General features: G+C 47.2%; 2 protein-coding genes across 7 annotated transcripts in view; one reads left to right on the top strand and one right to left on the bottom strand.

Annotated features, from left to right (window-relative positions):
* Positions 1-1538: 1538 nt before the first annotated feature.
* Positions 1539-7952, bottom strand: ZPBP2 (zona pellucida binding protein 2). The gene is made up of 9 exons (XM_027746960.2): positions 7871-7952; positions 6969-7049; positions 6362-6487; positions 5851-6012; positions 5100-5318; positions 4298-4383; positions 3555-3732; positions 2939-3069; positions 1539-2457 (listed from the first exon to the last, which is right to left on the bottom strand). The coding sequence occupies exons 1-8, from the start codon at positions 7950-7952 to the stop codon at positions 2969-2971; spliced, it is 1035 nt and encodes a 344-aa protein (XP_027602761.1). The 3' UTR covers positions 1539-2457; positions 2939-2968.
* A 110-nt stretch (positions 7953-8062) lies between these two features.
* The window catches only part of IKZF3 (IKAROS family zinc finger 3), a 36093-nt gene continuing 19776 nt past the window's right edge, over positions 8063-24379 (top strand). For 2 of the 6 annotated variants that reach the window (XM_027746801.2, XM_027746785.2), the window contains exons 1-6: positions 8063-8358; positions 9191-9302; positions 10288-10399; positions 10796-10858; positions 16167-16220; positions 16817-16924. In XM_027746801.2, coding sequence (XP_027602602.1) covers positions 16181-16220; positions 16817-16924 — 148 coding nt within the window. In that variant the 5' untranslated portion in view covers positions 8063-8358; positions 9191-9302; positions 10288-10399; positions 10796-10858; positions 16167-16180. Of the gene's footprint in view, positions 8359-8487; positions 8611-9190; positions 9303-10287; positions 10400-10795; positions 10859-10903; positions 10906-15159; positions 15265-16166; positions 16221-16816; positions 16925-24379 lie in introns of those variants that run through there. The other 4 variants (XM_039387587.1, XM_039387585.1, XM_039387586.1 and 1 more) reach the window with 4 other exon arrangements.

The following is a 24379-nucleotide window of genomic DNA, read 5'->3' as shown; positions in this document are numbered from 1 at the left end:
TGCAGTGTCACCTCAGGGCTCTTGGGGACAGAAGGGACACCCTCAACTCTCAGCCAGGCTTGTTTCAAGGCATTTTTCCACCAGAGGGACTCCTGGACAAGTCCTTGGGGGAATCCCAGGGGGATGGATTAGCCGGGGCTGCACCACGCCCATCCCAGGTGTGATGAGTTCCTGGGATGTGCCAATCCCAGGGCACCTGGTCTGGCTCCTCCCCACAGCCCCTCCTTAAAACCTGCTGAACAGGGGCCATGAGCTGTGTCCTGGGCAGCTCTGTGGCCTCCCAACTTGGCTTAAATTTAGAAGGAAATCTGGATTGCAGGATAATCAAGCTGCTGCAGGGAGTTACAAGGCACCCTTCCCACTGGAGCAGAGTTGTCACTGTCACCCGGACATGGCCCATCACCACTCCAGCTCTGCAGTGAGTCCTTGAACACGTGTTCCTTAAGTGTTTCTCAAGTGGGTCGTTCCAGGCAGCTCTGATGGGAAAACAATGGGCTGCAGCTTCCAGCTGGCAGATTATCCCTGTTATTTTCGTGATTTGTGGATGTTTCAAAGCTCTCGTGTGCTGTCGGTACGTGCTGAGGTCCCGGAGGTCTGTGTGGAGAAGGGGACGGGAAGTTTGAGGTTCTAAATCTGTTATTTGTGAGGGTTTCTCAGCACTCCCGAGGTGTTGGGATGGCCCTTGGCACAGAGGGAGGTTGGAGCTGTGGGGCTGGGGCAGGTTCAAGGTAGGGTTCAAAGGGCTGAACCCCGCTGGGGTTTCCTCAGCTCACCAAGAGCATCAGGGACAGCCCAGGTTTCCATGATCCCTCCCGTGAAGCCAGGGCAGAAGAGGATTTGAGGAGGATTTAGAGCAGTGAGGAAGGAGCTCGTAATTCCTTGTGAGCTGTTGTAGCTGTGGGAGGTAGAGAGGGATGGGAACAGTTAAGGTGAGGTGAGAGCTGCTCAGTGATTTGTAAATCCTGAGGTGTGACAGGGAAGGGGATGAGGTGTGAGGGCTGGTGTCAGCAATAAAAAGTCCAGCTGCTGTTCCAGGCACAGAGCTCCAGCTGGAAGCAGGGGAATCTCCTCCAGGGGAGGTCAGAGGGAAGCCACTTCCTGTCACTTTTTCATGAGCCTCCACAGAATTATTGGCACAAACTCCTCTGCAATGTGATACTGAAACATTTGACCTATTTTTCTACCCAATCGTGGAATGATTTGGGTGGGAAGGGACCTTGAAAAGGGACCCATCCAGTCACACCCCCTGCCATGGATAGGGACACCTTCCACTATCCAAGCCCCGTCCAGCCTGGCCTTGGACACTTGCAGGGACGGGGCAGCCCCAGCTTCTCTGGGCAGCCTGTGCCAGGGCCTGTGACTCTCCCTGGCTCTCGGTACCTACTTGCTGCTTTTCCCCTCATAACTGATGTGTGGGGCATTTCCTCTGTGCAGAAACAGGCCAAGAGTCTGGGGCAGCAGTGGCTGCTTCATCTGTGCCAGCCTGAGCCGGGCACGGTGGCCAGTTGGCAGCAAGGATAATCAGCCCCAGGGCAGTGTAAGTGCTCAAAACAGCTCACTTTATTCCTCAGCATTTAATAAGTAATGACTCTGAAAAGCTCGGAGCGGGGTCTGTGCCCGTGCTGTCTCCTGCTGTGTCCCTGTCACAGTGGATAAGTGAAACTGGGTTGAATCGGGGCCGTTTTTGGATGAATACCCACCAAGGAATTTCGAGATGCTGTAAGAAGTTGGGGGTGTTGAGTGGGAGGTGTTTCCTTTGCTTGACTTAGTCCTACTTTGTGGGAGAAAAAAAAGAAAAAGGAAAGAATGGCTCTGTACTGGGAAGCTGGGCATGGATTTCCATGGCTCTGTGTGTGGAAGGTGAGAGTTCTCTGGTGTACCTCGACAAAGTGAGTCTGGAAGGTAGAAACTCCCACAGGGAACAGCTTAGAAAAGAGCTCTAAAAGCCCAAGTTCTGGGAGCTCTGCCGTGGGAGGCTCAGATGCTCCAGTGGGCTCCAAGGCCCAGGCTGGGGAGCAGCTGGAGTTACTTGTGGAGCTCCTGATGTTGGTCAGGTCATTGTTACTTGCAGGGTGATGGATCGCTGCAGATCCAGCTGCTGACCTTCCACAGAGGATCAGGGGGAGGCTTTGCTGGGAAGAAAACGTTCCCATTAGCTCAGTGCTTTGGCAATTTGTGTCATCCGGTGAACTCGTCAGGAATTCACAGCTGGTGTGAGAGGATCATCTGCTCCTGCAGCACCTGGGGCCAGCTGGGCCCTGCCGAGGCTTTGCTGCAGCAGGAGGAGGTGGAAGAGGCTCTGCAGACTCTGCTTCCATCTGGGATGTTCTCTCTTCTTTCTGAGGAGCAGTGGACAAGGAGAGAACCATAATCTGGTCCTTAATCCTCTTGTAACTTGTTACTCGCCCTCTCTCTTGTCTCAGAGACTCTATTTCTTTTTCCACTCTGGTGTCCTGCCTGGAATATTTCAGAAACAGAGAAAGAAACATGAGAGGAAGCTTAATGCTTTTTAAATCTCAAAGATTAAACACTTCTCTTAATATCTGCTAGAAGCTGCTCAGGCAGATTTTGGCATATGCCAGCCTGGCACATAACTCCACCCCAGCCACCTGCCATCCCGCCCGGAATCCTTTGTAGCTCCTTTGTGTTCTCTGAGCAGCACAAAGCTGTGGCGTGTCTGGTGTCACCATCAGGAAACAGCCTCTGCGCTAAGCCACGTGACAAACTTCCTCTCCTTCCCCATTTAATTGCTTTTCCTTGCATGAACGCCGTGCTTTATGCAGCGTTTTTCCAGTCTAAGGGGTCCCAGAATAGAAGAAAATCTGGGAGTGCATGAAAAAGGATGCTTTTTTTTTTTTTTTTCCCCCGAAAGGAATGGAGGGTTCCAGAACTGGCAGCTAAAAGGAGAAGAACACCACAACACCAAGGATTCTCTCACAGCTGCTCTTTGGTTTTCCAGCTGGTCAGTTTACTGGCAGGATTTTGCTCCGTACGTCCTGACCCGAGGCCTCTCACAGGTCCGACACGTCACCTCGTTGTTGGGACTGTAAGTTCCAGGACCACAAACCACTGTGGAGAGAACACAGTTGGGGTTCCAGCAGCTCCCCCCCACCTTGGGGGGCTGTCAGACACCCCCACGAGCCTTCCTAAGGCTCTGTGTGAACTCCCTGAGCCTCTGGCTAAATCCCCCCTCAACTTAACCTGCAGCAGGTGCTGCAAAAGAACTTTAGAAAACAGCAGGGAGTTTTCTACTCCATGGAGGAGATTGTTTCTCATGTGCTCTGGATCCTGAGGATAGTCACTCACCAGTGACCTGGAGAGGGGAAAACTCCACTTCTCCTTTGCTGGTAAATGCAGTTACACCTGTGAGCTCGTTTCCTGTCCCTGTCGTTACCCTGAATCTATAATGTGAGTGTCTTCCCAAAGGATGAACAGAAATATCCTTGCTTTTGACCCCAATATTTCCCAGCTCCTCCCCGGGGCTCTGTGACCAGCACTGATGAGCTCTGTTTCAGTGGATGAGCTATTTTTACCCCGTGGTGTTTGGTGTTTACCGCAGCAGCTGGCGCAGTTCTGGTGGGTGTGGTGGTTCTTCCCAAAACCTGGCCGGCAGCTGTCGATGGGAATCATGGAGAAGCTGTTCTCCACGTACTGGATTGTGGGGACAGCCTCAGCCTCGTGCTCCAGGATGTACCTCAGCTGGTGGAAAAACTTCCCAATCAGCTCTGCTGCCTAAAATTCGGGAACATTGGGACAGTGAAAACACAGCCCGTTGTTTGGTGTTGATTCAGTCCTGATTCCCACACACTGACTTGTCACCCTAACTGGGAGCCTTCCTTGGCTTCCAGAGGCCTGGAATCAGACCCAGGATGTGAGCTGATCCCAGGATTTAATATTTACAAGCCAGAGAGAACAGATTTTAGAAGTTGGCTACGGTAGATTTACTTTTAATTTATTATTTGGTCAATGAAATGCAATTTGAGTTTAGAGTACTGGATATTCAATATATTATAAATCATAAAGTCTGTAATTCTTTATTAGGAGTAAATATAAAGGAAATAATGAGGTTTGGTTGGTTTTTTCCCCAAAACTAATTCTTTAACAATATGTATCAATTTGACTTTTAAACCCATTTTCCACCCTGAACTGAATCGTTTGAAACCCATGAATTGTCATTTACAACCCTAATCCCATGAAATCTGGGCGAAGCTGGGTTACCACCAGTCACATCTGCAGGAGCTGAGGCAGAGGTGGGTGTTAGAGAGGCAGAGAAGACACGAGGTGACTGACACAGAACCTGCTGGGCTCTCCTGTTTGTCACATCTTCGCAGTCGTAAGGAAGCTTGTGGCAAACTTCTTCCCATCCTGGTGCAAAGGGATCAACTGTGGATGGAGGGGGGGAAAAAAACACATGTAAAAAGGGAAAAAGCTAGATTAGGTCCTAGTGGTTTCTACCCAGTTCCTTGCTTTGTTCCAGGAAGAGTCAGAGGTCAACAAATATAAAACTAGTGGTGGGGGGAATATGCTGAGCTGAGAAAATGGAACTAAGTTCTCATATAGCACCCTCAGGTTCCAGAAAGGGCTGAATTTTTATGTAAACTTAAAATCTTTGGGTCTCCAGTCTCTTATGAAAGTTTCTTGACTTAAACCACCTCTGTTATTGCCAAGAGGAAGCTGTGAGGCTCTTGTTTGAACTCTGTGCAGCTTACTAGTTGTCCCAGACTTACTAAAAATCAAATAATGAAAACCAAATACGACCACTTGGCAGTAACTTTAGTGAAAAAAGCACGGCATCTTATGGGCTGCCTCCTTCCAACAATCCTCTCCAGCTGCACACCTCGGAAATAGCCTTTCTTGCTAAGCCTGTGAGTACAACCCTACAAATTTGACATAAAAACTGCGTTTTAGCTCCATCTGTGGGTAACGGAAAAAAATACAGGCGCTCCAAAGAAAAAAAAAAGAAAACAAACAAACAAACCAAAGAGGAAATAACTTTGAGAGGTGTTCCTGACTGCCGCCTTTCAGATGTTGTTTGTAGTACCCGCGGGTTGTTTACAAAAGCAAAGGATCCCTCCCAGACAAGCCGCGAGATCCGTTACCTTGAAAATTAACAAAGAGCTCGTGCTGGAGGCCGTGCTTTGGTGTCCTGATGGAGTGGCACTTGTAGGACGACTGTGTGATGTGACAGGTCAGGTGGGCGATGGTGCTGTTCAGGATCTTCTCCAGCGTCTCGAAGAACAAGCCGTTGTTTCTCAGCTGGCAGCGCGTGGTGGTGAAGCGAACAAACACCTGGTAGGCGTGGTCTGCTTCCCTGTAGGCTGGGAGGAGACGTTTGGGGGGTGAGCTCGGGGTGTGATCAGTGTTCCCCCAGCGTTTTTGGGTTGTTGTGCTGCGGGTGGGGAGGTGATGTTGGCGAGCAGGGGTTACACGTGGTGGAAGGAGGCTGGAGTGCAGCTCGAGCAGGGGGGGGCAGAGGGGTGGTTCCACGTCAGTTTGGTGATCTCTCCCATGGGAGACACGACCTTCCTTTCCAGATCTTGGATAACCCTGGAATTCTTGTAGTTAATTCTGTTCTTATTAAGAGTAGAGACTGTTTTATTGCCATGTATTCTTGGTAGCAGTAATTTTAAACTTTTTCCAAAACTGTGAGAGGGTGTGTGTGGGCATAAGTATAAAAATTTTATTTTCTCTTCTGGGATAAAATTTTAACTAATTATTTTTTGGGGTTTTTTTTGTTTGTTTTGGGTTTTTTTTGTTTGTTTGTTTTTTAATCAAGCCTTACAATAAACATGCACTTCACAAATGCACCAGCACAAGGCCACGTGCTTACTCCTGACTTGGGGAACTTACCATAAACCATGAATTTATAGGCCTGAACGATTTCTGTTTCTTCTTGTGTTGTGGTTTCAATGATTTTGTGGGACAGAGTGCAAGTGTAGGTGCCAGACATCGACTCCCTGAATCCCATCACCATCAGCTTCCCTGTCTCTGTCATATTTGCATACTTTTGCCCTAAAACAGAAATATTAGATTACTGGGAAAGTTCACTTTCTGATGCATTTAGAACATTTGAAGCTGAGATCTTGTTCTTGTACAAAGTGACACCGATTCGTGTTAGCCTGAAATGATCTAAAATTTATGACTTTTAGGATTTACTGCAAGGGATTTTTTTTAATCTCAAGCATTTTTAATCTTTAGAGGGAGCAGAGAAACAGAATTTAATGTCAGAGCTTGTGGAGAAATCTGGCAAAGGGCCAAGGGAGTACTTGGACCCACCTCCTGTTGCAGGGTGGTGTGAATAGAAACAAGGATAATACATGATTTTTTTAATTTTTTTTTCAGTCTGAACAAAGGGACTAACCTTCTAAATGTCTTCCATCTGGACCAATCCACGAGTACTTGGGATCTATTATTTTTTCTTGGGAAAGGGCCAAATCCATACAGACCAGAAAGGGGCTGTTTGTGAACACCTTGACGTACACGTTCACTGCAATACAGGATCAGGTAAATGGTGTGAAACGCTGATATTGAGCGAAATCACCAAAACACTAATTTAAAAAATGAATGTCTTTAAAGCTTATTTTTCCCGTTTGGACTTGGAAAGTGTAAGATTAATCTTTAATCTCCATTTGTTCTTAATTAATATCCTGGAACTGTCCACAGTGTGGCTGGTGCTGACTGTGCAGAGGAGACACTCATGTCCCACACACAGACTGTGGTCCAGGGGCACAAAAAGCACCAAATTTTTGAGAAATATGCTAATTTAGATGTTAAATTTTCATTTAGATGTTCAATTTTCACCTATGCTTCTAGCAGCACTGTGGGACAAATGTATTTCCATCCCCATCCCCTTGTTACTGTGCATATGAGGCTGTATCACTTCCACTGGTGCTACGTAACGATCCCTGTGATTGAAACTCCAAATTCCAGTAAAAACTAAATATGTATATGAAAAAAGACGAGTTTACCTTCATGCCTGGTGTCACCATAAACTTCATTCTTTCCAATTAAGTCAACAGAAAGTTGCTCTTCCTTCGGTTCTGCTCTCACTGTAGGGAAAAGGAATTGGAATAGGAGATATCAATCTAAATGTCTGATTTCTAATCACTTATTTCACCCTGGCGGGGATTCTGTCTCTTTTGTCTTACTTTTCCTTTTCCCCTATACTTTTTTCTTAGCGACAAACAGGACCTTGTGTTTTTGACTTGCCAGTTTTTTGTTGTTTTAGTGCCCAGCTTGCAGACGTGGCTGTACCAGGTTGCAGACCAGCTGAGCCTTCCCCTTTACGAAAAGCCACTAAAATAGTTATAAAACCTGACTATAAAGTGAAGGCTCCTCAGGGTGACCCTGAGGAAACACAGAACGGTCACGGGGTGACCATGGAAGATGCTGAGGCTTCAGGAATCTGTAAGTCTTTGCCTTTTGGGAAACACCAGACAGGTGTTGGGCACAAGGGTTCCTGTGATGAGAGCCCCCAGGAGGGGTGAAAATTGTTAGAATTTGTTTGTTTGTTTGTTTGTTTTTCCAGGCCATGGGCACACTGGGACGGCCCTGCCTGACTGTTGTGTCCCAGGGCTGGGTCTGGGGGCAGTGGGGTGTCAGTCCCCTCTAAAGGGGCTCCATCTCCTTGTCCCTTCTCAAGGGGCTTCATCGCCTACTATGAGGGAAGGTTCTATGGAGGCACTCGTTCACTCCACAGCAGAGGGGGACCCACCGATGTGGTGTCGCCGGAACCCACCCCGTCCCCTCTAAAGGGGCTTCATCGCCCACTCTGAGGGAAGGTTCTATGGTGACCCCCCCCACACCCACGCACACAGCAGAGCCCCGAGCCACACCGTTCCCGCTTCCCCGGCACCCCCACCCCTCGCACCCCATCCCACCGCCGCCAGCACGGCCGCCATGCCCAGGAGAGCGCCCGGGGGGCAGCGGGTCCGCCCGCCGCCCCCCGCCATCCTCCCGCCGCCCCTCACAAACGGCCGCCGCGGGCGCGAGGGGGCGCTAACGGCCCCCTCCGCCTCCATCCCCGCGCGCGCCCGCCGCTTCCCGCCCTTTTCCTCCCCTCAGGGCTGAGGACGGGAAGGGCTTGAGGGGGGGGGGGGGGTGTCCCCGCCGGGGTCCTTCGCTCTCGTCTCTGACCCCTCCCGCCCCTCGCCCACACCCCGTGCTTTTTAAACTGTGTTTAAAACATCCTCCTTCCTCACCCGCCCCGCGCCAGTGCTTTTTAAGCAGGATTTTGTTGGTTTTTTTTTTTTTCCTCTCGCTTTCAGGCCGTTGCGAAGGAAGGCCCTCCCCGGCCCACACCCCCTCACACCCCCACCCTGCCCCCTTGTCACTCCTCGGCCCCACATCGCTCGCAAAGTGCGTACTGGGCTTTGCTTTTGAGTCTAAAGTGGTTTTTCCAGCTGTGGGACAAGGAGAGGGAAGTATAGGGGGAGGAGGAGGAGGGAATGGGCTCTGTCGTGGCTGCGTCAGTGCTGAACCTGCCCAGGGCTATGGAAGGTGTCTCTACCCGTGGCGAGGGGCGGAACTTGGATCATCTTTAGGGCCCCTTCCAACCCAAACCAGTCTGGGATTCTGTGATTCTGTCACTTGTTGTGAGAAAGACTGAAAGTAAGAGCTGGGCACATCCTGTGGCTTCACCTCCGGAGGGGCTGAAAGCACTGGGTGTTCTCCAGCTGCAGGTTTCTGGAGTGAGTCATTATGGGACACATATTTTTCAGCTTAAAACCAAAAAACATCCCTTTCAGTACCTGAAAGGGCTCCAAGTGAGCTGTGGAGGGATTTGTGACAAGGGCTTGGAGTCATAGGACAAGGGGACTGGCTTTAAACTAAAAAGGGGATATTTAGATTAGATATTTGGAAAAAATTCCTCCCTGGGGGGCTGGGGAGGCCCTGGCACAGGTTGCCCATCCCTGGAAGTGTCCAAGGCCAGGTTGGATGGGCTTGGATCAACCTGGGCTAGTGGAAGGGGGTGGGACTGGATGGGCTTTAAAGTCCCTTCCAACTCAAACCCTTCTTGGTTTCCAAGGTTCTGCCACTTGCTGTGACTGGAAGGAAGTGCCAGGCAGGTCCTGTTGGCTGGAAAATAAAGCCAAATGCCACAGTATTACTGCGAGTAACTTTCAAGTCAGTTACATATTTTGGAAAACTTACTTTGAAAGTCTTAAATGTGTAAATATTTTGTTTCTAGTGCAAGTGATACAAAAACACTCAGGAAACTGAGAGGGAGAGGAGGGTCCTTGCATTTGACCACACCTCACATCCTGAGATGCTCCAGACCAGGAACGGTGGCCAGGCTTCTGGTAAATAGCTAAATTATGTTTATCATAATTAACTTGATCATATTTATCACCCCAGGCCATACTAGTGTCCAAAAGTGATGTCACAGTATTTGCATAGCAAATATGGAACCAACCAACGCAGGAATGAGAGTTATTTTTGTAGAGGGCTGTGAAAGTTTAACTCAATGCTTCCATGTAAAAAAGGCACGTAAGTTACGAGTTTCCTTTAATAAAGAAAAATTTACCAAAAACAGAAAAAAAAATTGGAAAAGAAGGTATCAAGTTATTGATGGTAAACTGTTTTACTCAGTATTTCTTCTTCCTTACACCAAGAAATTAACTCGAGTGGTTGGTTAAGGTGTAAGAACTATGTCAGGGTTTTCATTTTTAATGTTGTTGAGCTGCTGAGCGGGACAGAACTGGGACCACCTCAGATGATCCTGCGTTCCCATGTGCTGAATGTTCTCAGTTTTACTCAAAGTGAACATTTCACTCTGGTGCCGTGAGGGCAAAATGATTCAGTTTTTAACGTGTCTGCTATAAACGAGTCATTTTTCAGCCTGAACAGCCTCAGTTCCTAAGGATGTTTATAACTCATTTCACGTCCTGCGCAGGCCCAGCTTGTTAATTATTATAAAATAATATCTTTACTATAAAGCTTTGGCTTCAGTTTTGAATCTTTATGAACTCTGAGTCTGTGTCTTCAGCCAAATGACTCATTTATTTTCAAATCTATAATATGTCCAAGTCACAGATTGATAAATTGTCATTATAGACTTGTAAGCTCAGGGGGAAAAAAGGTTGGTTATTTTTAGGAACAGGGAGTGTCAGGGGGAGGATTTAATAGGACAAAATGTGAATTCAGGTATTTGTGCTTTAACCCTGGATTACTGGTTTTTTGGTTAATAGAAACTCTCTCAGTATGAAATGATAGAAGAGGAAAAAATCTGACATAAACTCAATCATGGTGTGAGTAGACACTAAAAAGGTGAATATTTTATCCTAGGAAATATGTAAAGAAACTTCCAGGAGTACAAAGTCAGGTGAAGGACCTGTGCAGGGCTCTGGAAAGGAGCTACCTGGGCTGCAGAGCACAGGTTCTGTCTCTGATCTTTAAGGTGAGTGATCTAAAGCAGGGATCACACAAAGGAGGGGCACAGTCAGCACAGTGGCATTTTTACAGGCTGACAAAACCAGACTCATTTGATTTCTGCCCTTAAAATAAAAAGAGAGAGGAGACACAAGTGATTATCTGATGGAAAATAAAGATTTAAATTGGAGAACAAATCCGGCAGCAAGAGAAAATGGCCATGCTTAATCCTGGGGTGGAAACCAGAGGTTTTTGATTGTCACATGGCAGTCCCAGGGCTTCCTCAGAGCTCACAGGAGCAGGAAACCTTCCTACTTCCTTCCCAAATGGTTCTGGAAGGGGGACACAGAGATGGTCTGGAATAGCAGAGAATTAGACTTCATTATCCCACATAACTTTTTTTTTTTTCACATTTTATTTCTAGAATCATTTTGCAAGTGATGGAAAAGCAACAGTTAAAGAAGGAGTCGATGGCAGCACACAGGAAGTGAGTAGGAGAATCGTGTTTCCATGCTGTTATCCCACACCTGAGCTGTGGTAATTCACACTCACTGCCTTTGGATTTACATCCAAGCTCGAATCCCAATTTCATTTGCCACTGCATTAACTGGGTTTAGGTTGGAAGGGACCTGTAAATGTCACCTGGTGCCACCCTCTGCCACAGCAGGGACATCCTGCACCAGGTCAGGTCCCTCAAAGCCCTCTCCAGGCCCAGTGTGCAGTGAGCCTCTTTCAGGGTTTTGTGCTAGATGCACAAAAATCATCATTTAACAATTCCCGAGGACCTTGAAACTCGTGTTTGCTTTATTTTATTAAAGATCCTTTGTACTTCGATTCTCTGCTAAATAACAACGCTATTCTGTTAAGAAAAACAGCCGACTGAACCCAGGTTTTATTCACTCTCAGTCATTTAACTTTGCCACACAGCCTGAGATGTCTGAGGGCACGCAGGGCAGGCTCTGCGGGCTCTGATGCTCTTTGCCCTACCGAAGTGTCTGGGGGCTCCCCCAGCCCCCCAAAACAGGCGCTGCGCCCTCCGCCCCCCGCACCCCGAGGGGCTGGAGCCTGGCGGCGGCAGCAGCCCCAGGGCCGGTGTCCCGGTGCCGCTCGGTGCCGTCCCCGCCGCCCGGCGCCGCTCTCCGCCCGCCGAGCCCGGGCCGGATGTCACGGAGCGGGGCGGGAGGCGAGGCCGGTGCTCCCCGCCGGCAGTGCCGAGCCCGGGCGGGCAGGTGGAGCCGGGACCCGCGGCCGGAGCATGGAAGGTGAGAAACGACCCCCCCACCCCTGCTCTTCCCTCCCGGACCCCGGGGCCCCGCAGCGGCTCCACCGCCCCGGGGACCTCCAGCCGCTTCTTCGGCGCTTGCTGCGAGCAGATCGCGGGCTCTGGAGGAGAAATGGAATCGCGTGTAGCGACTGAGCAGGAAACGAGCGGGGCTGCTTGACCCCTCTCTGTTTAATTTCAGAGACATCACGGCGCGTGTAGTAAAGCCAGGGTTTAGGGCCCGCTTTATCTGCTGGTCCTGTTCTGGTGTTTTAACGAATTCAAGGGTGCGTTGGTTTCTTTTCACTTGTAAAATGTGCCCTTAATGTTCAGAGCCAGCAAAAACCAAGCTGGGAGTTAAGCTTGGGGTGCAGAATGATTCCCTTTTGAAGGAAATCAACATTTCTTGTGTTTTTAACAAACCTGGCAAAGAAGCCTTGCAAAGCATCACTTGGTTTCTTATTTCAGAGGTGGAGATTCTTACTGCAACTCAGTGCTTCAAGGGCTAGAGTTTAAATTCTGCTCTGTCTCAATGACTTGAGGAGTTTGCTTATTTGAAGTTAGCTGCAGTTACCTATTTAAAAATGCGTTTTCCTTTGCGAAAGGCTTTCTAACTGTATGTAAATAATCACTCATTGAATCTGACTGAATTGAGACTATCACTGCTTGAAAGAGTAACTAATGTTTTGAAAGAATGGATTTGGGGGCAGCTTAGCACTTAAAAATGGAGTCTTGTTTTCTTGATCGAGTCCTTTTTGGGAGAGAAAACTTGTGAAGTAGGTGGGAATAGTCTGTGATTAGAAAATAATGTCTCACTACAACTGAGGTTATCTAAGAAGTCTCTTTTTTGGCTTTCTTATTTCTCGTGTGTCCAAGTGAACCTGGAAATAATCCTTCAGGTTTTGGTTCTGTGTGTGAGGAGGGTGAGGATCCGTTAATGTGCCTGAGGTTGTTACAGTGGGGATGAAGTAGGTGCTATCCCTGGATAGGGCAGCGTTATCCCTGGATACAGTAACTGCCGAGAGCGTTTCTGTGGGTCTTGGTAAAATCTCGGTTCCTCTGGGATCAGCAGGGAATCTGCCTCTGAGGACAGAGGGGTAACCCTGCTCTCCTGGATTTTCCATGCCCAGTGTGAGGAGGCTCAGTATGGTCATGGAACGGGAGATGGGCCCTGGCCAGAGTAGATGTTGGAGCCAAAATTCGTCGTTAACTTGGTTCTCTCTCTCCATGACTGGTTTGGTTTTGTGACTATCAAAAGAACTGCCCTGCTGTCAGCTCCAGGTGCTGGACTGGGATCAACCTGTTGGATCAAGGGTTGGACTTTGATGATCCTAATGTGTCTCTTCCAACTCAGGATATTCTATAGTTTGGGATATTCTGTGTTGAATCACTGAATTATTCTGTTGGGTTTAGAAGGTCACATGCTACAGTATGAGTGTCACTTCACACACTGCATGGTGCTTAAGAGCAGCAAAGTATTAGAGACCCCACAACGAGTTTGTTTGGTCCAGGTGCCTTCTTCAGAAAGCCATGGAGAATGTGGATGCTGGACAAGGATATTCAGTGGGGAAATCAGCTGGAATTTCTCTCCTTAATGGCCCAATGCAGGTTGGAGGTGAAAAACACATTGGGGTGAAAGAGGCTGAGTGGTGTAAGTAGTGTTTTATTTATGGCTTGTTTGTGCCTCTTAAAATGCTGCAAAGACAAGGAAACTGGCTGTGTTTGCTCCACATGCTGTGATGGAAGGACTAAGGGCAGATGGGACTTAAAAGCTTGTCCCCTTCCCTGTGCTGTTGGGTTGAAAACTGCAGCTGGCAGGAAAAAGGCAGATTTCTGGTTTCACTCTGGGGACAAACAGGTAAAATGATAATAACTCCAGACATACCTCTGTTGGCTACAGCTGTATTGAGGATTAGAAGGGTGTTCATGTTACCGTTGATTTGAAAAATACCCATTTTAAGGCAGTTAAAATTCAGGTAGGCTGTTCTGGTCAGGCACCAGGAGAAAGCACGATCAGTGTTACACGTTAAAACGCCATAGCTCTTTTTTTAGCAAGCCATTTGAATATTTTGGCTCCCTGTGGCCATTGGCGTAGAACACAGGATGGCCAAGGATTGGTTTCGAAAGCACACGAATTTTACTTCTGCTTTGTGAAGAGCTTTGTGCCTCGGCTGCAGCGCAGAGGGACGGGCGTCCCCTTCCCATGCACCCCAGCCAGAGGAGCCCTTTGAAGCTTGGGAAGACGAGCGTGCTCTGTAAGTGATTTCCTGCCTCGTGCTTTTCTGAACCTTGGGTGGAAAAACGGTCTGATTGGGACAGGATCAGGAATCTTCTAGGCCTTCCTCTCAGGCCTAAAACACTCGGGAAAGGGACCTGAGGTTAAATATTAAGGGACCAGTAAGGCTGTGAGAAGCTGCTGGAGGTTGGTATTGTAAAGAAACCGGGTGCTGGTGAGGGGAGGTTGGAGGCTTGAAAGAGAGACAAAGACCGGGACGTTTCTCAACCAAGATGAGAAACATTCTATGGTGTGTCGTTGTTCTTATCTCTTCTGAGGGACTGTCCTGCCCATCTTGGGCAAGAACCTGTTGTGCCCAACAAAGTAGGAATAAATCCCTGGAGGAGATGGGGGTCCGAGGAGGGTGAGCAGGTCCTACCCAGCTCTCGCTGGGCTCAGGCAGCGCCGTTCTCTAGCAAGTCACCCTGTACCTGCAGGGAATATCCAGGGAATCCAATGGTTCCTGAAAAGATAAAGCTATCCAGGAATATGTGCAGAATTATTGGAGTTGCAGCATCCAGGTGGGGGTTCCAGTTCTTCCTTCCAAGACCTCCCAGGAGACCAGGAGAAGGCAGAACTGCTGCCGAGGCTCCAAGCCACACCAGCACCTTGGGGCTCCATCCTGGGGCTTTGACCCTCAGCACTGAAATGGGGCAACTGCCCAGTCTTTCTGAATGCAATTAAAACTGAAATCAAGTGCTGCAGATTAATGGGGATTTCATTGTCTTGCCCAAAGCTTAATTATGTGTGCAATTACAAGAGTCTGTGTAATTTAAGTGTTTATATTTACAGAATCATGGTATGGTTTGGTTTGAAAGGGAACTTAAAGCTCATTCTGTTCTACTCCCTGGCATGGGCAGGGACACCTTCCATTAGCCCAGGTTGCTCCAAGCCACATCCAACCTGGCCTTGGACACTTCCAGAGCTGGGGCAGCCCCAGCTTCTCTGGGCTATTATTGCAGTGTAAAGTGAAAATCAATAGTAGAGAGAAGTTTGTTCCTGTCCCCGGAATTTAGTGATGTTTCCTCATCGTTATTTGCTGTATAAATTGGTCCATTTTCTTCTTTGCACCTCGCTCTTCCTGCCATGAGGGAATGAATCAGAGAAATTAAGGGCTGTAACTATGGAGTCCCTTGATCCTTTTTATTTGTTTAAAAACACATGTTTGGTAAATATTTGATCTCTCGGTCATTTAATTCAGTGGAAAGCCTTCACTGTGTTGCATGCATCAGCCCACCCTCCACTCATGCAGTTTTTGGAGAGCCTCATCTGATACCAGGCTGCTTGGCTGTAGAGCTGCCAGAGCTTTATATTCTGACGTTGCAGAGACCACAGAAATGTTCCATAAGCAGAGGAGGCAAAGACAGATAATGGTGGGGTAAATGTCACCCGTGGTTAACACCTCATGCCCACTGCCTGGGTGGTTCTGTTATGTAACTGCCAGGAAGGAATTTTCCCAGTCCAGGAGCTATTGTTTGATGGGTACAAAGATGACAGAAGATTTTCTAGCGTGTCAAAGATAAAGAGGAGGCACGGCTAGAGGAAAGAAAGGAGGCAGGAAGCAGGTAGCTGTGAGTCTGTTAAGAAAATCAAGCTCATACCGATGAAATCTCGAGGCAGTGAGGCCTCGAGTGGAGATGTTACAGGACAGCTCCTGTTCAACTCCCCGGCCTAAATTAGGGCACTGGGGTGGGAGATGGGAATACCTGCAGCCTGTTCTGGCTCCAGAGCCCTGCTGAGCCCTCAGCCCTCTGGGAAACCAGGCCACAGGGGTAGTCCTCTGAGGTATTTTTAAAATGCCTGGCATTTGATCCCTATCGGAATTTCTCAACGGGAATTAGGCTTGCATTCCCACGAAAACCGAGTAGATCTTGTGGAGATAACAGGGGTTTCCCTTTGTTTTGGGAAAGGAATGTGAAGCATCTTTGTGCTTTGGAGAAATTCCCTTCCTACAGAGTTACCACCGCTGTGCTGTGCTCACAGAGTGAGCAAGGAGGAAATCGAAAGCATAAGTTACTCTGCTCTGTAACTTTTTGAAGTTAGAAAATCATGCTTAATCCCTTTTCTAGGCACAGGCCAGTGCTCAGGATATAAAGATGTTGCACAGTGAAACAAAACACTAATTTGGTATTTATTTATTTGAAATCCTGCTTTTTCAATTTTGCTTTCAGCCAAGAAAATGGTAATTTAAAAGATTATACCGTGTCACAAACTATCCTAAATGTTAGACACCTAAAGCTTATTTTCTGTCTTTTGCAGATTCACAGCCCGGGATGGACCTCAGTAACCCTCAGGAACAGCCCGTGGCTGCAGGTACTGTGCTGTTCAGTTATTTTCTTCCACCCTCTCTTGGCGATTTTATGGGGAAAAATATAAGAATTCCCGCTTGTTCAGGTTCCCAGGACGCTGAATAACACAGTCACAAATACAAAGATGGGCACTTAAGACAAAAAAGTAAATTCTATACTTGAAATAAAACTGTGGAAGTTCAATGTACATTGTAAAATGACAGTAAAGTGGAAAAAAAGACTGTATAGAAGGAAAGAAAATGTTTTCAGGGGAAAGCTGGAAGTTTTGATTAGGGAAGCAAGAATAATGTGATTCTCTTGGTTGACTGCATTTCTGAAAATATGAAAACAAACCTCCTGAGTGAGCTGGATAAGTGCTTCACTTTCTTGCTAACCAAAATTCAACCCTCTGAAAATGAGCTGAAAATGAGCTCAAGGTGTGAGAGTTTGTGTGGGACTTTGGGAACAAAATCATTCCCCCAGACTGCAAGTAATGCATCCATAGGAATAACATCATGGGCACTGTCAGCAGGACTGGGAGGGTGCAGGTGCTTTGAGGGAATCACCTGGAAATATTCTTGGAGCATAAGTAGTTATTGTTTTCTTGGTTTTTTTCACTAGAACAAGAGGATTTGACAGACTGTAATCTGAACAAATCCCAGGAAATGGAAAGCATGGATAATGTGGAAGACATGAAGGAACACAATCAGTCTAATGAGGAAGCAGGAGGTAAAGTGGAGTTGGAATCCTGAAAAATAATAGTTATGTTTTGCCTTTCTATTCATCTGATTATGCTGTGAGATCATGTCTGTAAAAGGAATAACAATACAACTCATTTGGAGCATTTCAACATGCTCTGAGGAGGAGCAACTGTTCTCCATCAGGGAACCTCACGTGCATTTTACCAAGGTCAGTTTTACAGGATCTATGAAATATGGATGGGAAGATAAAAAGGCAAGTGCATCTGGTGAGCCTTTAATGTGTGTGGTAACATTCCTAAGAGCCATTTGCATGGACAAATCCTGTCTTAGGGCTGCAGTTTTTATTAACTCTGTTAAATACTTTCATACCTGAAAAGCAATTTGGTGATTTATCTTTTTTCTTTAAAGAAAGAACAAGTTAGCTCATTCACAGGATAGCCCAACCCTGTTAAATTTAAAGCTGTGCTGTAAACTGTTGATGAAGAGGAGGCTGGTGAGTTTACCATGTTTATTATTGAATTTGAACAGTAAACCCTTCCTGCAGTTCTGAGGGAACACACAGGGATGAATAAAATAGTAAAACAATATGTACTGTCTTCAAAAACCAGCAGGGCCTCCTCATTTATAGATAAAAGACAGCAGAAGCAGCTCCTGGACTTGGCAATCTTACAGCCCTCAGAGTCTGGGGTTTTATATATTGGTATGACACAGATGTAGAGGAAGAGACTTGGAGTTTCTTCTGCGCTGTAGAAGCTCCTAAACTGAAATCACAGCAATAACAACCAGTGCTGCCAGTGAGCTGAGCATGTTCATCTTTGCCAGGCCTCAGCCTCTGTGAGGAATGTGCTGGTAGAGGATGCAGGACACGTCCTGGGGAGGGCAGACATGGTGTGACCAGTTCCACGGTGCCACTCCATGCCCTGGGTCCATGGCAGTGCAGACAAACTGTGGCTTGGGGTGGGAGTTTGAGGTAGAGTTTATGTATCACGTGAAGCAAGTAAATCACTAAAGAGTTGTGTGCTTTGGTTGCACAAGTGGCTTTGGTTGTTCCTTCTAACATAAATGTGATCCTCTGGCAGAGGTTAAACTTTTGCATTATTAAAGAACTAAGCTTTTTCTATTGATTAACAAATTACAAACCAACGTAAAACACTCGAGGGAGTGATGCACGAGCTGAAGAGTCCATGAGGAGGTGACATTCATCTCACTCAGGTAATCTACAGCACTCGTGCCTGGGACTGTACTGGTGTGCCTGGGACTGTACTGGTGTGCCTGGGACTGTACTGGTGTGCCTGGGACTGTACTGGTGTGCCTGGGACTGTACTGGTGTGCCTGGGACTGTACTGGTGTGCCTGGGACTGTACTGGTGTGCCTGGGACTGTACTGGTGTGCCTGGGACTGTACTGGTGTGCCTGGGACTGTACTGGTGTGCCTGGGACTGTACTGGTGTGCCTGGGACTGTACTGGTGTGCCTGGGACTGTACTGGTGTGCCTGGGACTGTACTGGTGTGCCTGGGACTGTACTGGTGTGCCTGGGACTGTACTGGTGTGCCTGGGACTGTACTGGTGTGCCTGGGACTGTACTGGTGTGCCTGGGACTGTACTGGTGTGCCTGGGACTGTACTGTGTCTGCCCTTTCTGGACACTTGATGGAGGCATCACAGGGTTTTCAGACCAAATTAGGATGAAAAGCCTCGTGTCCCCAGAGCAGCTGACTGTAGGCAGTGCAGGGTAGCTCAGCAGAGATCTCTGTGATGTAGAACCTGCCTTGGGCAGGTGAGTTCTGCTCCACTTAGACTAAAGAGAGAAGTTTGATGCTTTTATCTGTAGAATATGGAAGACTTGAGCCCTTCCCACATCCAAGGCAGCTGATCTCCCAGATCCCCCAGCACATAAAATATTCACAGCCACGTTCCAGCTGTTTGTCCATCCCTTGCACTGTTTCCACTCACACTAACTCACTTCTCCCTCTGCTTTCCCAGTGTCCCAGCCCTTCACTTCTCCTGCTCACTGAGCTGTGGGTGCAGGGAGCCAGGACAGGGGTTCTTTCCCAAATCCCTCAGTACTGACCATCAGAGAGGAATTGCTGTAGCTTCTCCCCACCTTCCCGTTCCAGGAGCCACGTCCCTACCACTTGTAGGCAGTGTCATGGCACGAAGAGAGTCCTTTTCCTGTTCCTGGGCTGCCCTGTGCCTTCTGCACCATTTCTCACCCTATTTTCCATACATTTAAATCAGGGACAACCCAGACACTTGTGAGAGGGTGTTTGTATCAGTGCTGCTCTTACACACCATTCATTTTTTATGTTGTTGCTGATCTCTAAAAGTCTCTCTACAATTTGCTCTGGAATGCAAATACAGAAAATTTACATCTCAAAGACAATGCTATAAATATCAATAAAACATCATTCCCCTCCACCAGCCTCCCTCACCCTTAGAGCTCATTCATTATAAAGAGAGTATAAACCTCCAGTCCCATAGTGCCCTATCCCTGGATTCTCAAGGAGTAAAGCCATTATTGCAAGGAGGAGGCTGGTTCAAATGCACTAAAAAGGTACCTACAGCATCTCAGTGTAAAATGGCACAAGATAAAATGTACATTGTGTTTGCTTCAGTGCTTCACACGCTGTTCTCTACAGTCATTCTGATACCGGAAGCACAATAAATCTTAAATATTTAAGCACCTTGTGCTGGTACTCTGGGCCCTGCAAGCAGCAGTAGGTGCATTTAAATTTCCTCCCAATGATACCAGCTCAGTTGCTGCTGGAGACTAGAATTCACAAATAATCTCAGCTTTAATGTTGTGCCCTCTGTAAAACAGCAGCAGCTCTGTTAGTCCTGAGCAGTCCTCATGGGTGAGTAACTACTGTCTGACTTCTATAAATGAAACCACATTCTGACAGTGCTGCCCTGGTGGGAGGGTTATCTTTTGGGAATCACTAACCCTGGTAAAAATAAATATATAGTGTTCTCCACAGACTAGAAACATCATTGGTATCAGTGCTGGCTTTTGGGAAAAGGATTATGTCCTGCCCACACCTGAAAAGTCTGTCTGGTTTAGAAAAAAAAAAAAAAAAAGCTATTTGGCACATTGAGGTGCTCACTAATCTCCTCCTTACACACCGAATCTAAAGAGAAATAATGAAAAATATTTATGTGGTTCTCATAATTGTTAATCACTCCTGGGAGCGAGTGACTCCACTCCAGCACCTTCCCAGGTCCTGGCTGATGACAGCCTGGGACACACAACCCTCTCCTCCTTCCCTCCTGAACCCCCACACCATCCCAGCCCCTGGGCTTTGTTCCATCTGCTCAAGGCCATCATGGGAATGTGAGGCCACTGACTCATGGAGAGAGATCAGGCCTCTGATGCCCTGCTTTCCACTGCCTCACTGTGTCTGTAACATGTTTTTCTCCAGCACAACCATGTCTGGGTTTTCCGTGTCTCGTCAGCCATCGGTACCGAGTAGGAATCTTCCAGTTTCTTGGGCTGCACGTTTTTGTGACTCTTGCATTATTCATGGGTGACACTGTGAGTAAGTTGTGGGGATTTATTCTGAGGCTTTGAGGAGAGATTGGAGCCTGCTCAAGTCTAGCTGTTGTCTGACTTCGTTTGGTGGAGCCTTTTATGCTGAAAGTGGTGCTGGGATCGTTTTAAAAAGCTACAGAGAGTTCATAAAAGCACTGAATTAATGTATAGGGCCGAAACAACATCACTGGTGCTCATTTAGCATGAAAAAAATTGACTTTTTTAGCAAAGAGTTCCGTATTTGTACTTCTCTGAGCACGTGCAAACACCAGCTGATGATGTTCATTATCCCAGGTGAGATACCTGTGAGGTACCTGACACAGGTGAGAAGCCATTCCAGGAAAACACTCAACCTGTCCTATTCCCCCCCCCCCCAGTTCAAAGGGCTTCCAGGATGATGATGGCTGAGTATCAGGCAAACAATTAGGCAGAAGGCTACGGTAAAATGGTAATTAAAAGCTTGATGGGGAAGAAGGGGAAAAAAAAAAAAAGAAACAAAACCCCCTGTTCTTGCCTCAAGGGACTGGAAGCTGCACGCTGTGGTGCACATGGTGTACGCTCGCCTGCAACCATAAAAATACACCGTTCCCATGGTGCTTCCTGTGTCTGGTCTGAAAAGAGACAAGCAATGAGACAGAGTGGGGGAGAAGCACTTGATTTCCCCTGTTTCCCTATGTGCCCCCAACACTGTTACCTTTGGTGGCCAAAGTTGACACGTCTTTAATTTAAAAATTAAATTAAAGAAGGCCACGCTCTTTCCTCTGGGAGTCACAGTCGAGCACGAATGTTTAATTATGTCTTAACTCCCTCAGCTGTTGAGGCAGACAACTTTTGGGGTGTTATGAATGTCAGAGAGCTTTCATGGTTGTGAACCAAGAAGAGATAAAAGGCACGTTTGCGGTTTATGGATGTTAATTGGTGCTGCTCTGAGGTGTGGGAGGGGGGCGGTTGAAAGGCTGGATGAGGCAGGAGAGGTGGCAGAGCCCCGCTCGGGCTCCAGCGGTGCTGCAAGCACACGCACTTATCTGCCTGGAAAGGAAGTGCCGTTTTTTATCACAGTATTACATCTCCCAAGCCCAGCCCGAGCCCCGGCGCTCATGGGACTCGGGGTTATCTCACAACATCAGCAGAAGTTGGCTGCGAGGGGATTTCTGTGGTGTTAAACCAGCAGGGAGCCTGTGCCGAACGGGTCAGGCCACTGCTCTGGGGGCTCCGCCGGGGCTGAAAGGTGTGTTTTCCTTATCACCAAACGATCCTTTTGACTGTGTTTGAGCTCTTCCGACTGCACTGTCAGTGGCAGGAATGCTGCCCGGCACGCTCGGTGACATCAATGGGCTGGTGGTGTCACCACAGCCTGGAAATGATTGACATAGCCTGGCCTACCCTGAGCCCCCAGGGCTGACACAGACACCTGGATACCCTCATTGCACGGACAGAATCAGAAAGTGCAGCTATTTCTTAGTCTAACTAACCCATTATAGTGATTAGAAAATAGAATTTGCTTTTGAGAAATCCCCACTAGCAGTGGAAGCTCTCAGGCAGGACAAGGGCTGGAAGGAGGACTGGATGCTCAGTGTTATTCCATAGATGATGGGCTCCTTTCCATAACTTTTATAACTTCATTTTTCTTCACTTGTTCTGTGTGTATCTTGGATTCGTACAAAATAATTCCCTGAAATTACAAGTGAGAGAAATATTTATTCCTTTGACATCTAAGTAAAATCTAGTCCAAGGTAGGTGAGTTGTGTGGTCCCTCCCCACCTCCCCAGCAGGAAATAAGTGAAGATGAAGAAAACGGCCCTGGGAAGTCGAATCACATGTTGTTGTAGAAAATGATCCATTTTTAGAAATACAGGTCAGTGGAAAGGAAATCAGTTAGTGGAGGTGAGTCACGTTTTTGCCCCCAAACCAGGTTCTTCATTTGGCACAAAATATGATTTTAAGGGACAGGTTTACTCTGTCCTGCTGGAAAGGTATCAGGAAGCAGAAATAAATCCACAGGAGTCAGAACTTTGCTAAAATGCCACAAATAGTTCCCTGAGTTGTTGGAATTGAGGGATCTTTTGTCTTGCTGCTGACTTTTCCCTGAAAAGTGTGCTCTCTGCCTGTTTTCCCTGCGATTCCTCGGTGCCATCTCCCACCACGCTGCATTCCAGAACTCCAGTTCTTGTTCCTGCTTCAGTTCCTTCTCCTGCTCTGCAGGAGCGTTGGGAAGTTTGTTAATTCAGGGCTCCATTCCCTGTATTCCCGTGACTGCATCACCTGCCGAGCGTTCCAGCCGCGCTCCTCTCCTGGTGCAGGAGCTCCACCTCCAGGAGCTGCTCTGGGAGCTGCAGGTGCTCCCGGGCCGGCAGGCGATAACCCTGAGCTGCCAAATCCTCACTGAGTTTGTTGCACAGGTCCGAGTCACAGAATCCCGGGATCCTTTAGGCTGGAGGAGCTGTAGGCTCAGTGTCACTAAGGGCACACAGAGCGGGTGCATCCGCCCCTCTGAAAGACAAGGCTGAAAGTAAACTGCGAGTATTTAATCACGAGAACCTCAGTTAGGAGAGAACGTAGGTTTAGTCTAAAATTCAAGTCAGGATTATTTACTACTAGAATTTTTTTTTATGGTTGAATCAAATCAGTGCACTTTCAAGGACTTTGAGAACATCTGAACCAAGCTCCTGCCTTCAGCCTATAAGTGGTAAAATTCCTTGGACACTTATCACAGATTTCAGTGTTCTTCACACTCTTACATTTTCTCTCCATACGACGTTTTTCTTACAAGAATATATCACATTGTCAGGAAGGCTTTGGGGAGGTGAATTTACAGAGGTTAAACGAAACCATACTTTGAATTTCTCAGGTTTGAAGTTCATTTGAAGCTCAGTTGACCAGAGTCGACCGTGCCTGAGTGGTCACATTAGTGATTGGTCCCTTGATATAAGTAATACCAGCGATTATCTGAATTTAACATGTGGCCTCTCTCAGTCTGACTGTTGGGTCCAGATGTTCTCTGATTAACTGTCTCATTGGAGTCTGATTTAACGGTTGTGATTGTATCAGCCCTGCTGGACTTCAGGAATTGTAATTTTAGCACTGTTTTCTCTGGGCAATCTTATCTTAACGGTAAGGGAAGGGAAGAGCTTACACAGTTTCATCTCTTTCTGTGTGTGGTGGTTTGGGCTAGGCCTTCCTTGGCTATTTTTTAAGAGGGAGGCTTTGAAGGTGTTCAGATCTGAAAGGATAACGTTAACAGGTGTCATAAATAAAACAAATTTCACCCGGGACAAGCGCTGGAAAAAACCTGGGACCTGCAGGGATGTGGGATGACATTCCCTCTATGCTCCCATCCGGCACTGGGGGCGTAGAAAATTGAGGAAAACCAGCAAATTAGTCACACTTCGAAAAATTAAAGAGAAAAAATAAAATCCCCTGGTAATTTCAGCATAGCACTAACCGTAAGTTTTCCAGTCCCGTTGTCCCAGGGGATCCCACTCTGCTCCCCCAAATTCTGCTTGTAGTGCATTTAAATGTGTTAAATTCCCTTTCTTTCCCTAAACCATGGCCTAGTGGCTGTGCAGTTTGTCCTGCTCAGCTCCAACTTTGGGAATGCTCAGCTTTGGGCAACATTTCTCCTTTATCCCTATTTTTGTTTGTACAACTGTGATGCATTTTGGAAACCTTTAGAATGAAAACCCCGAAAAACCACTAGAGCATTAAGAAATTGGCAATAAAAGGGTGCGAAATTATAGATTTACACAGGAATAGTCACCTTGATAAGAAAAATCCCTGTATTAAATAAGATGCTGTAAGAATCAGTTGCATAATTCAAGTTTTCTGACTCACACGAGCTCGGAAACGACGTGTGTTGTTTGGTGGGGGTTATTTTGCAATTAATTGTACAACTAGATAAATTGCACTGTGCTTTAATGATGGAGAGACGCTGGTATTAATGAAGTAGAAAATACAC

The sequence above is a fragment of the Pipra filicauda genome, unplaced genomic scaffold (assembly GCF_003945595.2).
Source record: "Pipra filicauda isolate LSUMZ 115617 unplaced genomic scaffold, ASM394559v2 scaffold579_size272245_pilon, whole genome shotgun sequence".
Classification (NCBI taxonomy): Eukaryota; Metazoa; Chordata; class Aves; order Passeriformes; family Pipridae; genus Pipra; species Pipra filicauda.
This window is presented reverse-complemented; position numbering and strand designations above follow the sequence as displayed.